Source organism: Megalops cyprinoides, chromosome 20, assembly GCF_013368585.1.
Source record: "Megalops cyprinoides isolate fMegCyp1 chromosome 20, fMegCyp1.pri, whole genome shotgun sequence".
In the NCBI taxonomy this organism is placed as follows: Eukaryota; Metazoa; Chordata; class Actinopteri; order Elopiformes; family Megalopidae; genus Megalops; species Megalops cyprinoides.
The window spans coordinates 26952567-26968473 of record NC_050602.1 but is presented as its reverse complement, the minus strand read 5'-3'; the positions used below and the strand labels follow the sequence as shown (position 1 = coordinate 26968473).

The 15907-nt window shown below is 44.4% G+C and overlaps 1 protein-coding gene across 4 annotated transcripts; it reads left to right on the top strand.

The window, feature by feature from the left end:
• Positions 1-37: 37 nt before the first annotated feature.
• On the top strand, positions 38-10947 carry LOC118795299 (arrestin domain-containing protein 2-like). 4 transcript variants are annotated; one of them, XM_036553694.1, is made up of 9 exons: positions 40-88; positions 592-852; positions 7291-7360; positions 7522-7669; positions 7855-7957; positions 8191-8447; positions 9051-9213; positions 9568-9722; positions 10132-10947. In XM_036553694.1, exons 2-9 carry the CDS (start codon positions 594-596, stop codon positions 10183-10185), a joined length of 1209 nt encoding a protein of 402 aa, XP_036409587.1. In that variant the 5' UTR covers positions 40-88; positions 592-593; the 3' UTR covers positions 10186-10947. The 4 variants fall into 4 exon arrangements, with proteins under 4 accessions (XP_036409585.1, XP_036409587.1, XP_036409584.1 ...); XM_036553692.1 differs by lacking the exon at positions 10132-10947 and having other exon boundaries at positions 38-88; positions 9568-10116; XM_036553693.1 differs by lacking the exons at positions 40-88; positions 592-852 and adding an exon at positions 6010-6563.
• The last annotated feature ends 4960 nt before the right edge of the window (positions 10948-15907 follow it).

The following is a 15907-nucleotide window of genomic DNA, read 5'->3' as shown; positions in this document are numbered from 1 at the left end:
CACGGCGCCTTATAAACTAACCGCGACTGGCAGCAGGCGAAGCTTGAGGAGAACTGTAGCAAAGCGTGGAAGTCCTGCCCTGTCAAAGGTACGCTCTTTCTCTGCAGAAGACTGGCAGTAAAGCCTGACTTATGTTTAAATTGTTGATGCACACTCAATCAACTCAGCGCAAATTAGAACGAATATTGTAAAACCAGTGTTTTTTTCAACGATGGCGCGTAAAAGGTTCATTTATCATTGCCATGTTACCCATATTTCCAGAATGAAGTTATATTTTGGTTCTGGTTCATGCTGCCGCAGCACAGGCGAGTAGAGCCGCCTTGCGTTTCCACAGCTCTGATAAATCAAGTTATGATTTTGTACAAGGTGGACACTGTACTTACCAACATTCATTTGCGCTCGACGGACGTTAAGGGAAACAGGAAATTGGTAGTGACAGAATTATCGTAACCTGAGAAGGACCGGATATGATTAATTTATGTTCGATCCCTGTAATTACCTCCTTAGACTTCCTTGTCAGTTGTTTCTCGTTTTTTTTTCACGGAACTGATCGCGCTCGCTTATGATTTCTTTTAATTATTTCCCCTGTAGACATGACTTTTAACAGTATCAGAAGTTTTAAGCTGGTGCTGGATGGCCCGGATGATGCGGTGTACAGCAGCGGGGAGATCCTGTCCGGGCAGGTAGTCCTGGAGCTAAACCGAGACATCAAGGTGCGCTCGCTGAAGGTTCAGGGACGCGGGGTCGCCACGGCGCACTGGCTGGAGAATCGCAGCGTGGGCACGAACACCGCCTACAACGATTACACCTCCAAAGAGACCTACTTCAGGAAGAGACAGCATCTGATCCGAGGTCAGTATCGCACAAGCACTACACAAGAGAAAAAAGTTTCTACTGCAGTGCACTGTGCTGCTATTGTTTCAACGACGTTCAATAAGTGACAAAAATGGGCTAATATTCGCATTGCCCTAGATATTGAAAATAGATTTACGACATCTGAGACAATTATTAAATAATAAAATATTATATTATATTTTACAATAATGCAAAGTTACATGAAATCGTCTTTCTGTATTTATTTCTCGTCGCAAGGTTACCATTGGTTGTTGCTGTTTCACTCTCAGTGTTATATTTTAAAATATTCTCTTCATCACTTTACTTTTTCATATCGGTTTGGAGTTTACGTTTGAACCTTATTTTATCTAACATTTTGTATCAGTGCAGTTGTTACAAATACAGACACACTGTGATTGATAGATTGATTGCACTTTGTATGCTATGGAGCATTTCATACAAACAAACAGGTTTTACTGCAAGATACATAAACAAGAATGGGTCAATATGAAATATGATACTCCTGCTTGATACCGTTTCCTGCAGTAATTAGTTTACTGGTGACTTGTTCTGTTGGATTCACTGATCACACCCAGCCCTGCATGGTTTAAGCACTCTGAGTGCTTTAAAGTGCATTTGCTTTGCTTTTAACTATTGCACAGCTTGTGTTGCATAGTAATGCGTGTTCACATCAGCAGTGTGAACCACAGAATGAGTCTCCCGGGGATCTGCTGCTGTCATTAGCAGCAGTTTGAGAGGCTGCCATATGCGGGCCATTGCAGATGAGGCTGACTCACTGAGCTTCTGGGGGTTAATGATTAACCAGAAAGTCAATGTCACATTTACACAGAGGGTAACTACCCAGTGTTTGGATTGCCTCACAGACAGGTCAGGTGGAAAAAAAAAGAAGAAAAAAAAAGGATTATTGTGGATTATTGTCCAGAACTTCACTATGTGAACCAAGATCTTGTCCTTGCTGAAGACAAATGAGTTCAAAATGAATCATCCACCAAAGTGCTGGAGATGATCTTACAGGTCACATCGCTGCCAAAGAGTTCAAAAGCGCAGTGTTTTTTAAGATGCTCACTGAGGTTCACGCAGAAGCCAGTTAAACAGAAGGTGCTCTATGAATCATTGCCATTAATATTCCAAATATTTAAAATTCCTTCAGGCCTGTTTCCCAAAGGCTGGCAGCTCTGGCAGCATGAGCATGCTAAAGGGTGAGAGGATCGTGGCATAAACTCAGGTTAGCAGACTGTTAGAGATGGGAAGCTTGAATCAGGTCCCAGCTCACTGTAATGGCTTTATGCAGTGTATTTGGTAAATGTGTGTGCCTGTGGGGGAATGTGAGTGCAGACAGACTTTGGATTAAAAATAAAAGAAATAAACTTCTGGGAACTCCGAGAGATTGTGCCAGGCGAGAGAAGAGAGTTTGGTGTTTAAATATTTGTTGAGCGCGGTGGTGCTCCAGGCGCTGGGGTCACTGTTTGCTCTGGGCAACACGTGACTTTTTCAGCCCGTTAGCGTTTGTGTTTATAAACAGAGCGAGCCGAGTTCTGCTGCGCTTGAATTATTTACACCCAAAGATACAGCAGCTCTGCACCGTACTGAACATGGCTGTTCATGCTGCATGCTGGTGTCATGTCTGTGAAAATAATAAGGACTTCTGTAGGTATGGCCCGCTGTGAGGGCGCTGGCAGTGGGAGGCTGCAGTGGCTTGTTTTTCTGCGCTTTGGCCTTGCCGCCTCCTCACTTGACCTGATTTTCAGGCTGTGTGCAAAGTCACCCTTCCCTGCTGGACGTCCCATCTAAAGGTAACATCTGTTGCAAAACAAACAGATCAGCGATAATGCTGAGAAAACACAAATGAAAGGTCAGTAGACTTCAGCTTCTGTAAAGTGGCCTGCTTCCTGGTCCCCTGCACACACACATATCCCAGCATGCCCCTGGCTTCAGATATGTTTCACTGTAATCTGCTTTTGGAGAAAGTCAAATAAAGCCTGCTGGTGAGTGCTAATAACCTTGTATAGGGTTTAGCCTATCATGCCGTGACCCACGTATCTGTGCTTCATCTTCAGTGCGCTGTGTGGGTGGGGCTACGGGTTGCACCAGTGGAAGAGCCTGAAAGCTGTTGGTTGCAGTTGATGATGTATCTAGCCATTCCCACAGAGCCCGCAGAAGCAGACGAGCTGGCCTGTCAGGTTCTCACCTCTATGAGTTCAGTTATCACCCTTTTCCAAGTTGATCTCAGTGCAGAGAGCAGAGAGCGGAAAGCGGGAGGTCTTTTTCCAAGGCTGCGTCATGCCTTCCGCCACCTGTAGCCGTGAACAGCCTCAAACAGGAAGTTAATTTGAGGAATTTAATGACGGCATATCACCAGCAGCCAGAGGACAGCTCATAGTGAGCACTCCTTATTCAATCAGAAACTGTTTCTTTCACTCTTCTTTGGTGAAAGTGACATTTCCTTCCTTTGTGTTTGAAATTGTTGCCAAAACAAACTAACCCGTAGCTTACAGGCAAGCACCAGCCATTCAGGTGAAATAGCTCTGAGTTATGGTTAAGTGCACATTCTAGCGGCCGTGGCTCAGTCAGGTATGTACAGGTGGAGGAATGAGTGAAAACTGACAGATGTCAGAAAGTGTGTTTAGCGCCAGCTTTGCTGTATACAGCCGTCTACACCTACATTTCGTGTTGGCCCTCCTGTCTGTGGACATTTAGAGGCAGTCCCTGATACTGGCACCAGATGTATGAGCAGTTAGTGCTGTGAGAAGGGATTCACACAGGGTTTATGACCTGCAGCAGTTTTCCACCCCTCTCCCTGAAGGTCATGAGGGTTACAGAGATGCTTTTCAACAAACAGCTGGTTAAGGATCCCAATCCAGTCAGTGAAGCCATGTGAGCGGTTAATACCACATTCAGAATGAAGAGGGACACCTGAAGTGTTCACATGGACACCGTTTAGTCCAGAGCAAAGAGGAAGATGCTTTCCATATCTCTATACAATTAGCAAGTAACATGCCTGAGGTCATGCAGTTCTGTGAACATTTGGTTTGGCTTTAATATTAGGCCTAGCTCAGGACTAATGTGCCCACAGAGCTAGAGTGAGATCAGTGAGTGAGTCCTGGAGTCCTGTCAAGTTAGATGAATCAGTGCTGGATCAGTGTATGCTGTGGAAGGCTACTGGCATATTTGCAGAGTGCATTTACTGGCCATGTTGGGTGTGGTTTTGCCCAAGAAAAATGGAAAGTGTCATATCTATGAATATTCATATCTATGAATTATTACCATAATTGTATGAAATATGTCTCAAGCAAAGCAATACTGACAGGAGTTATGTGAGAGATAATAACAGGGAGAAAGAAGAAAGACCTAAAAACAAGATAAAAAAGCACAAACGTGAAGGAAATTGGTTCTGCCCTATCAGATGCCTCTCTCTTCAAAAGGATTTATATTGTTGCTGACTAACACTCAGACAGCCTTTACACTATAAGCTTGCTAAACAGCCCCCCTAAATGGACCTGCACCTGTGACAGCCTGAGCACAGTAACAGGGATGCATGCAGGACATTTCCTCCCTCAGACACAGAGCTGAAGAGCCTGCTGTACACTCCAGTCTTACTGCAGGACAGTAAAAAGAAAGTAAAGTAAAAAATGCACCCTATATGTAAAATTAATGCTTCAAACACATGTAAATATAAATGTAATTCAAAGAATATTGCAGAATAGTGTATTGACTATGTGTTATTAAAAATGCAATACCTGTAGTACTCATAGAGTACACACCCTGTATCTGTTATGGTGCAGTAATGAATTCATTAAAGCCACTTAAGATAAAATTTCTGTAGGAGAATGTCTACGTATCCTTACTAGTGTAGACAGCCTGCAAATGAGACCGCAGTGCTCTGTGGCGTGTATGGAGCTACTGACTAACTAGAGAGCAGTTTCGGCGTTTACTTTACAGAGGGATACATACATATGCGCTCAGCGCTTATTGCAGGGTACGTAGCCCAAGTCTGGTAAACAAACTACGCATGTACACAAACACGTACACAGATGTCAGTATGTATTTCATACGTGATCCACTAGAGGGCAGACAATGCCAGCCTTAAACAGGACGTACGGCTCTGCTGCGCACATTAAAAACGGCTGCAGTAATTATAGTAACACATAACATGCTTGTAAACAAGTAAACAGGTTATCACTGATTATGCAGTTTAAAGGATATGAATCATTTTTTTCTTTCTCACTTACTCGTAATTTTTTTCTTCCTTTCAACTGAATCTAAAGCACATTGTGTTGAAAAGGTGTATTATTTATTAATAAAATCAATAATAATAATAATAACAATAATAATAATATAACGATTGTAATACAATTAGACTTAGCTATGACGGTACAGTGAAGTGAATTATTTTATTTAAACGATTTTGTTGTATATATGATGATGTCTGTGATAATGGGGTTAATAGCGACCATTTGTTATTATTCCAACACAGTGTCATCGTAGCCATGGAATTATACGGCACAGACTGATACGAAGACAGCGAACACAATTTTGTGTTGAAAGAAATGAACACACTGTTCTCTTTCCTAAAATTAGACTTTTCATTAGAGCAACAGACATCGCATCGGAATTGTTTTCGTAGGATCATATTAATTAGGCTGACGTGAACATTACGTTCTGCTTTGTAACACCGTGTACATTTACAGTTGCTCATCTGGCAGACGCTCTTATCCACAGAAGCATGTCGTCGTAGGCCTCTACACGCTGAGTTTGTGCCACGCTGGTGATACAGCCCTACTGTGGCAATCATAACGGCAGCGTGCTGTCAGACCGCGTACAACCACGCAGGGACGGACATCGAGCGTGTAGGCCTATTGCTTTGTTTTATGCTTCTCGATCGATAGTAATATTGCCATAAAAATAAATTATATTTCCACTGATACACGTAAATGTGTTCACGGACAGTCGTGAATCGTCCCGTATTTGAACTGTTCGTTAACTTTTAAAGTATGCTCGAGGTTGTGTAACTAACTGGAGAAAAACCGTTAAATGGATAAAGTTACGCCAATCAGCTGCGCTTCGGTACAGTGTCAAACTATGTTGATAAACAAAGTTAAAATAGGAAACAGTTCTCGTAGTATTCTGGAGGCGTGCCTCCTAGACACCTTGTTTTCTTTTGAAAGACCTGTAACTGTCAGTCACGACCGGTGCAGCCTGGAACCCCGCACCCGGGAGACTGTGAGCGAGTGAGCTGGGACTCTGCCTGTACTTACATAACAGTTTCGGGAGGACCGCCCCTACATCGCAGGGTACTTAAACCGTTTGCATGTGCGAGTTTGCTAAACAAGTTTTGCGGACTGATACGTCACGCCCACGGACTGTCATCTTCTGACAGCAGTTAGGGACACCACTATATTCCTCAACCGGACTCTGATCATTTTTTGACGAAAGGATGATTTTCGATAAATTAAAAAAGTTTTACATCGTCTTCGACTCCCCCGAAGTAGACACGCCGCCTGTGTTCGCCAACGGAGACGTGGTGTTCGGTAAAGTGGTGTTGGAGCTTACCGGGGTATGCAAAGTGGATTCGCTTAAGTTTCACGCCAGGGGTCTCGCTAAGGTCCGGTGGACGGAGTCCCGGACCGCCGGGTCCAGTAGCGCGTACACGCAGACGTACAGCGATGAAGTGGAGTACCTCAACGTGAAGGAGCCGCTTCTGCAGCCAGGTCGGTCCACTCAGAGGTCGCTGCGGAATACGTGCGTCAGTGCTGACGGGCAAAAGCAAATTCATGCTTGTTTGTTTGTTGCTTGGGCTGATAAGAAAAACGAATAGTCAAAAGTGTAACGAACTATCTCGTTTTCAGTTTTTTTTTTATTTCTGGGCAAACGCTTAACATCATCGACACTTTTCTTTAAACTGTACGTCTGTAGAAGTACTTTCTGAGTTCACATTCTGAGCTGGTCAGTTACTAGAATATACTACTACGCAATGCATTGGTAAAACTACTGAAACTGAAACTGAAACAACAGCTCCAGGTTAACAGAAACTCTTCCAACACAGCTGAAACAATCGCCTCTTACGTACACCCAGAACTAATAATCAAATTAAATTGTATTCCTCTAAATAAATTCAATTCTCATGCATACAGAGTGATGCATTATTCAATTATATTATTTAATATTATTCATTATTACTATACAAACACTGAAGCTGTGCTCATACTAGCATGCTGCTGGCACAGTTTGAATGGAGACTGCAGGAGATGAGAGAATGAAGGGGGAACTTGACTTTACTGAAAGGGGGGAGGGGGTGTTTGAACTGGGGGCAGCCATATTTCCCGTAGAACCATATACACCGAGCACACCTGCTCAGCCACATCCTGACATGATGGCCTGGAAACTGAATTTGTAATTGCTGCAGGCTGATGATGTCTATTCTTCATTTTCCCACAGACAACGGTGAGATGGTAGTTCTGCAGGCTGGCAGACATGAATTCCCTTTCAGCTTCCAACTTCCCGAAGAGTAAGTCCTTCAGTGGCTTTTATGAGATTTACTGCACATTTGGAGATGCACAAACACACACACGTACATCCATGAGCATGAACACACACAGTTTCTTTGCTCTCTCTCCGGCACGCTTGCTGATGTCACCCCTCACGGCTGGGTTTGGTTTGTTTCGGCAGGACGCTGGTGACCTCGTTTGAAGGGAAGCACGGCAGTGTGAGGTACTGGGTGAAGGTGAAGCTGCACCGGCCCTGGGCCACGGTGAGGAAGATCAAAAAGGAGTTCACCGTCATCCAGCCCATCGACATCAACACCCCGGCCTTACTGGTACGAGACCCCGATGATATGTCAAATTTATATCCACACTGCATAAGGATATCTAACAGAAAACCGTGTAATGAAAACTGCTCAGAGTGTTCGGCTGTCATTCCCTGCCCGCTGGAAGGCGAAGTGTGTTAATCTCGTCTCTCATTCGCTTGTTCAGTGTACACGTCTCCTCCTTCCTCCTCCAGGCTCCCCAGGCGGGAACGAAAGACAAAATGGCTCGGCAGTGGTACCGCAATTTCGGCCAGGTGTCCATAACCGCCAAGATCGACCGCAAGGGCTACACCCCAGGTGAGAGGCCATCCTCCCCTCCTACCACTTACTGGTGCTCAAGTCAAGCTATTTAAAACCGTCACCTTCGCTTTAAAGAGGAAGTGGTCATTTTCACATGAATACTCTGCAGTGTTCTCCCTGAGGTATTTAAATACATGTTTAAAATCTATATCAGAGTGTTTTTTCTGTGCTGTCTTTCTCCAGCCTCATAGTGGTGTAAACCCCCCTCTCTCTCTCTGGCGCCCCTGTAGGTGAGGTGATCCCTGTGTTCGCGGAGTTTGATAACTCCAGCTCGCGGCCGGTGGTGCCCAGGGCCTCCATTAACCAGATCCAGACCTTCATCGCTCGCGGTACCATGAAGCAGAAGCGCTCGGTGGTGGCGGTTCTCTGCGGCGACGCCGTGGCTCCGCGCTGCAGGGAGAGCTGGCAGGGCCGCGCCATCAAGATCCCGCCCGTCGGGCCCTCCATCCTGCAGTGCCGCATCCTCAGAGTGGAGTACATCCTCAAGGTGAGTTCCTCCTCCTGCCCAGGGACAGGAAGCGCCACCCAGCAGGGACATCTTGGCTACCGCAACGTCTTTGTTGCTGATATTCACCCTATTGATCTGGCAGCACTGTGCACCCTTAGCTGCATGGTTTTAAAGTCCTGTCCATAGAATTAGAGAAAGCGGAACTACTGTGCATGCAGCAAGTTAGAAACATACATGTCCCACTAGCAGAGGTGGATATCACTGAACACGATCTCTGCTCTGGGGAATTCGTATCATTTCATTGTGCAGGGTGCAGGTCTACATAGGGCTGTTCAGTGACATGTTGGAAATGTTCAGACTTAGGACGTGACCACACACTGAATGCTTGTTTCTTATTGGATGTTTCAAACACATCAGATAACATGATTCACGAACAGCAAAACAAACTATGCGTGTGTAACCCCCCACATCAACGGTGCATAAGTAGCTATAAAAACAAGAGTTCCAGCATCGGCCCCATACGAGAGGGTCTGACACGGCATTCTCACTCCCATATAGTTGAAGTGTTACCAACCGGGAGCTCAGAGCAAATCGCCATGGTTACCGTTTCCTCCTGGCACTCATCCGTCCGTTCCGTACCAGGTGTGCGTGGACGTGCCCGGGACGTCCAAGCTGTCCCTGGAGCTGCCGCTGGTGATGGGCACCATCCCCCTGCACCCCTTCGGCAGCCGAACCTCCAGCGTCAGCTCCCAGTACAGCGTCAACCTGGAGTGGCTGCGTCTGGCTGTCCCCGACCGACCCGAGGGTGAGCGTGATTGGTCACGGCCTTTCACTGGCCACGCCCACCAGCCGCCTGTCAGGCCCGCGTGTGTTTGCAGTCTCAGATTCAGAGCACAGACTTATAATCTTATAATCTAAGTGTTACAAGGTCTGAGACACGGCTGGCAAATCAGGCTGGTCATTTTATGGATAGAGTCTTTAACGAAGGGCCTGATTAGGGCATATATCAGGGCGGCTTTATATCACACTTTATATGGCAGTGAGAAAACACTGCTGCCATTTAGGTCCAGGGCTAAGTAATTCTGGAATAGTAGAGTGTTATGCTAAGAAGAGAAAATAAGGCTTTCATCTAATCATTTGTGATCTATGATACTTGTAGCTCCCCCAGATTACAACACCGTTGTCTCTGATGACGAGGCTGAGCAGAACACAGCGCCCCCGCAAGGCGTGGAGGAATTCAGTGGAATGCTGGAGCGCCCCCTTCAGGCCTTTGTGCAGGAGTTCCGCTACAGGCCGCCTCCAGTGTACAGCGAGGTGAGCTGTCACTGCTCAACATGCTACACGGGGCATGGTGCAACACACACACACGCGCACGCACACACACACGCACACGCACACACACGGGAACCCTCCAAATTTCTCTCACCCTACATATTCATCACAGGTTTTGAACTATACCCAAAAGAAGGAAATGGTGGTGATAGAGGATATTTGCTTTTATTAATTAGCAGATTTAGCAGATTAGTGCACATGATAAGGTCAGATGACCAGCGATACAAGTATAGGAATCATCTGTAACACAAAGGAAAAGTTTGATCACTTGCAGCAATATCACAGTAATCATATTTTCTTTAGTCATACTGTAGGTGTTGGGAGACTGTGTTTGATGTAGGGCGGGGGGGTGTGTCCTGTGTGCTGATCTATCTGTCCCGTGTGTCTTCAGGTGGACCCGAACCCTCAGCCGTTCTACATGAGGCCGCGTTGCATGACCTGCTGAACAATGCGGCCCATCTGAGCGGCACGCAGTGACCCAACTGAAGCCAGAGAGGGGGGTTTCATCTTCCCCAAAACCGAGGCCTGGAACACTGTCTCTACCGTGGGAGGGACTGGAGCAGCACATACAGACAGAGAGAGACGCGGAGAGAGGCTGGGGCAGGACCAGGGTACGAGGCCCATGAAGAGACACAAAGGCTTAAAGAACGGACTTCCCTCCCCAGTTCTGTCTGCCTCTGGGGCAGTCTGTGCACCCAGTCCACAGGGTAGAGACAGAGCTCCCTGTCTGCTGACCAGAGGGAAAACAGAAGCACAAAACAGCCTGGATTCTATACAAGCCACTTGTACTGATCTGTAGGATGAAGAAGAGACATTTTATTCAGGGTTTTGTTGAGTACAGCATTCAGCAGTACCTCAGGCTGTTGCTCTCTGGAGAATGTCTATAACAGTTAGGACTTTAAAAAAAATAAGGACACACATGTCCCTGGGGTATGACTGTGGTTAGGACAGGGTGGAGTCAAAGATGTGTGGGCACATTGAATTAAATGGGCATGTTCTGTCTTAGAGAAATCACACCAGTGAGATTTCCCAAAGGGAGTCTTATGTCATACTTTTTAAAGCTTTTAAAGCGTTAAAGAGTTTTAAAGCTTTGTGTGAGCATCATGAATGACCCTAGAAGCACTGCAGGCATTGCCTGGAGAAGTCTGCCGTTTGCTCGCTGTAGAGAGAGGGCTGAGGCTCTAACACACAGGAGTCTTAAAAAAAACTGTAAAAGGAAATGGACTGGCGTGTGGGAACGCGGACAATTTTTCCTGAAGAAAGATGCTGCTTAGCTTATTGAAATATGCTATTAGCAATGGGCCGCCCATTGTACAGACTGCTGTGCTAACCTGGACAAGTACTGAGCTGTCCAGCCTCCTAAAAAGGCAAATTTCATGTTCAAACGATAAGCTTTACAATCATCAGAAGGAGTATCTGAGCCTCGTATGTGGAGCATTTAATTGAATCTTGGTGCCTTCTTTAAATGTGCAGAAATGATGCAGCTTTAAAAGTTTAATGCTACTCTGAAATGTGGTATGCTACTGAACATTCCAAAAACACTTATTTCCAGAAGTACGGTGGCTTACTGTCAGGTACCCAACATTCATGTTAAGTGAAGTGTCTTTCATGTTGCATTTATGAAGTTTTACAATGTTGTGTTTTTTTCAGTTTTGTTATTGGTTTTTCAAGTAAAGATGTTCTATATTTCTTCATCATGTGTATTTTCTGCATTATTTCTTGGCAGGAGAGTTGGAATTTTAATCTAGAAAAAAATATGAGTGTAACATTGCAGAACTACACCACACAAACAGTATCAGGACCAGTAATCATAGATTATCCTTTATTTAACATCTCTTGGCTGTTGTGTAATATGTATTCAGATCAAGGGAAATGGAATTCCAAGCCAAGCACAAAACATAACAAGCCATTTATAACTGAGCATTTAAATGTTTTTCAGCGTCAGTACATACTGGACACGCTCCAATTTCATGTTCTCGTGCACGGATATGCAAACACCGTGCTGTTATTTTGAGAGCCCTGGCATTTCCCAGACTGGTGCCTTTTTCTGTACTGTGAATGTTCTCATCACTGATGATAGCACACAGATTCAGGAAGCCTGCATGTGGGTGGAGCTACCATATGCTGTCATTCACTGACACAGGTGAACCAATCAAAAGATGCCACTCAACATAGCAAAATACTCTAATTAGTTAAACTCCACTCAGTGATATTTGAGTAAATAACCATCCATCCAATAAAACATACTCTGTGCGAGTCACCACAGATAGGGCCGGGGTATGTGCATATTACTATCCAAGTTGAGACAGTGTGAAGTGTGTGTTTTATAAGAAAATCAAGTATGGATATGGGTACAATTATATATGTGTACATGAGTGTTTCTCCAAACACTTCTGTTGGGTACTACCTCAGTTTCCTCTCTCAGTGATTATATATTTGAAATTTATGACTTATGCATATTGCAGGATTGTAGGGAAAAGCTTCAAACATGTTGATTTAGTCACAGTAAAACTCACAGGCTTTTTATGCATGAGATATACTTGCTGTCTGTTTAGAAGTCGCAGTTTAGTGTGGAATTGCACCAAACATAAACAAGCACTGATATTGCTATGACTTTTAACTGGTCACGCTGTTTCATTGTGAGAATTTTTGAATTGAAAAAGTTTCATAAATGTCTTTGCCAATCTAAAACACAGAGTTTATTATCCTATAACTTGTTTTGAAGCATATCAATAACTTTTCTAGAACTACAAAGTGAAAGAAAAAAAATGTGTTTTAAAAGTCAAATCTCAGGAATCTTTTTGTTTTTCATTCCTTTTCCTGACTGAGACCTTTAATCTTGCTCAGACCTATAATCCTGCTTATGCAATGAGATCACTGCAAAGGAAGTTTGGGGGAACAGAATGTTTAGAATACTCCGATGCCAAGACAACAGCACACGGGAGGAGGTCATGTGAGTGGGACCCTGACTCCTGGAATTCCCTCACATGACAGATGCATGAAGTGCACATTTAAAGCCTGATTCTGCCCTGATGCAGCCCACACCAGAGAATTCTTTTACTTTCCCAGGTTTGTACATGCTTTTCACATTGAGGAGATGGGGAACAATATCAAGAGGTGAATTGGGTTGGGCTTGGGTAAAAATGGACAAAACCTATGAGGATGTACCCTGCCTGCCATAGTACTCTGCACTTTTTTCAACATTTCCTTGCCAGTTTAGATTTGCCCTGGGAGACCAATCATTCCTGGCTGTGTGTGTGTGTGTGAGAGTGTGTGTGAGAGAGTGTGTGTGAGTGAGTGTGTGAGTGAGTGAGTGAGTGAGTGAGTGAGTGAGTGAGTGAGAGTGTGAGAGTGTGAGAGTGTGAGAGTGTGTGTGTGAGTGTGTGTGAGTGTGAGTGAGTGTGTGAGTGAGAGTGTGTGCGAGTGTGTGTGTGTGTATGCCCCACAGTGCCTTGTGTTCCATAAAGGAACGGCTTGCTGAAGCTCCCAAACCACTTGATGGAAATCAGTGATTTCAGAGTAAAGCGGACCAGAGGAGCAGCTGTCAGCAGCACCAGTAGACTGTTAGGTTGGTGCCCAAAGCCTCCTGCAACACCAACTAAAAATACATCAGGATGGCAGGCACCAACATAAAGCAGGGTTCCTTTCAGGAAACAACAGAAAGCCACAGATTTTTTTCACTTCCCGCTTCCCTTTATACAAATAACAGCTGGCATCGTTCTGACCACAAGGATTTTCCACAAACAGCAGAACGATAGATTGTATGAGGACCCACTGGTGATTGTGAGGTTGTTATGCTGGCTTTAACTGCTTTGAAAACCAGTCTCTTGGTCACTGAACCATTCGTGCATGTAGGGGTGTCTAACTGTGACCTCGTGGAGTATTCTTGCAAGCAGGTTTGCGGGACTGTAGGTACCTGAAAGCAGATGCACAGCAGACTGCTAATATTATACAACTGATGACAGAACTCACATGCTGGCAACCAAAAGTGTCACTTTGGTCAGGAGCCGAGCTTGAAAAAGCCAGTTTTGTGATGTTCTGGCATGCCTGTCAGTCTCTGAGGTGTACCTATAAGAGGAACATTAACTCCTGAACTGAGCTATAAAGAACTCAGAGTATTGCTTACTGACGACACGTTTAGGAACAAAAGACGTTCTGATTAAGCTTGTCAAACCGACCGTAGCAATCAGCGCAATGAATCATCTCAGAGGCGCAATGGAGACGTTCTATTCTAAAAACTGCTCGTTGTCAACAGAGCATTGCACAACAGCCCAGCAAGAACAAGACGTCCCGATACTACAAAGAAAAAGTGTTTTTCTCCAGTCCTGACTCAAAATACACTTTTCACAGAACACACCTCTCTCATTACACACCACACTAGTTACAGCGTGTCGTGCCATGGCGATGACAAGCTGGTACTTTACGAACAGCATACTGCCGGTGTTGTGCACACGACCGAAGTTCAGCGCATCAAACGCTCCCATCTTCAGATGCTTGAGACGGTGCTGTATTTGGGCATGCTCGTGATTACTCTCCATCACTCTTCATTCGCTAAAATCAAAAGCGTTTCCGTCGGTTATGATCTCAACTCAAGGCCTCACTAAAAACAATATTGCACGTTGCGGAGTTCCAGATTTTAAAGGTCAAACAAACAATCAGATAAGCTCTTGTTCGTTTGGGGGTGACTCATAACGTGCGTAATTCAGTCATTAAGTAAGATTACAAACTGCGGATGGAGAGGTTCCCTCCTGATAGGATACCGATTTTGCCTCCCAAAGGTTGAGATTACTAAGCGCACACCGGGCTTGCTGAACTGTAAATGACCATTAGAAAACTTCAGCTCTTAAATTAGCATAACTGTGATCTCGGTGTAGCATGACACGTCTCTGCAGAGGCGAAATTCGCTCGGCCATGTCGTCCTTATTAATTCATTTATTTTCCTCTCTGTGAATCTGCAGTTCCTCTCACGTATTTGAAGCACAAGTGTTTCCCCTAGAGTCGGAACAGAGTCTAAAATGAGCCGAGGATCCACGTAAGGCTCAAACTGTAACTGGCTATCTGAGAGAGCTGTCTCGGTGTTTTCGCTGGTCTTGACTAGTAGGAGACGACTTGGGTGATAGCCCGTTGATGGATATACAAGTAAACAAATTTAACTGCAGGTTATTTTGTGTCTTAAAATCAGCCTTCTCGGGATGTCGGTGCGGCGATGGATGTGTGAGGAACTGGATCGTTAGGAAACACACACACATAAATATATATGTGTGTGTGTCTGTGTAAGGGACTGATACAGCGCCAGAGACAGATCTACAGGAGCATGCAATTATTATAGTGCTTATAATAAAAAACCTAAGACACAGAAACCAACTACATATATTTGCTAAGAGACGGTAGAAATGGTAAAAATGTCAAATATCGTTCATTAATAACAACAGATGTTAGTGTGGACTAAGCCTGCAGTCAAAGAAATGTATTTAAAAGACGGGTAAAACTATAATATCAGAGCTCTGTTTTCTGTACTGTACTCTTTAAAAAAGGCCATTGGAACCATGGAAACTTTCGGTTGAATAGCCATTGCTGGAGGCGGCTTCTCCCAAGCGTTCGCCTGGGATCAGGTTGCTTGCACCATCAGGGCAAAACCTGATCAGATTTAAAGTTAAAAGCGAATTAATTTTCCAAGGGCTGCAGTCTTTAGAATGTTTTTACAGCCTTCAGAATGATGCATTTCAATCTTTTCAATTGAGCACAATGGCTATTTACACAACCAAATCACATAGTAAAAGAAACTTTCATTAACTTTGCTAAGCTGCCATATGAACGTCACTAAGAGTAACAAGCTTGTAGGAAAAGGGAATGCTAACACAATGTATTTTTGATACACAAGATAAAATGATTCTCCACATTTACTCAATTTGTGCATATCATCTAAATAAAGGCATCTAAATCTAAATCTACTTACTTGTCTTGCATAGTGGCCTAAAATTATTAAAGCCCCAAAACTAAGCACTGGGCCATTGGGTGTGTCCAAAAAGCTCTTTTCCCACAACCTCAAATTTGTCAACTTTAGTTTGGTGCTGTGAGAGGAAAATATTTTACATTGTGCCACTCTGTGAGGCAGTTTTCCTCCAAACAGAGTTTCACAAATACGGGCGACTTCTGTGTACAGCTGT

Excerpts from the sequence above, each read along its gene's own strand:
- LOC118795299 (XM_036553691.1), top strand. The coding sequence starts at position 6,290 with ATGATTTTCGATAAATTAAAAAAGTTTTACATCGTCTTCGACTCCCCC. Across the intron at positions 6,564-7,290 it reads GGAGCCGCTTCTGCAGCCAG|ACAACGGTGAGATGGTAGTT; the intron begins GTCGGTCCACTC and ends ATTTTCCCACAG. Across the intron at positions 7,670-7,854 it reads TCAACACCCCGGCCTTACTG|GCTCCCCAGGCGGGAACGAA; the intron begins GTACGAGACCCC and ends TTCCTCCTCCAG.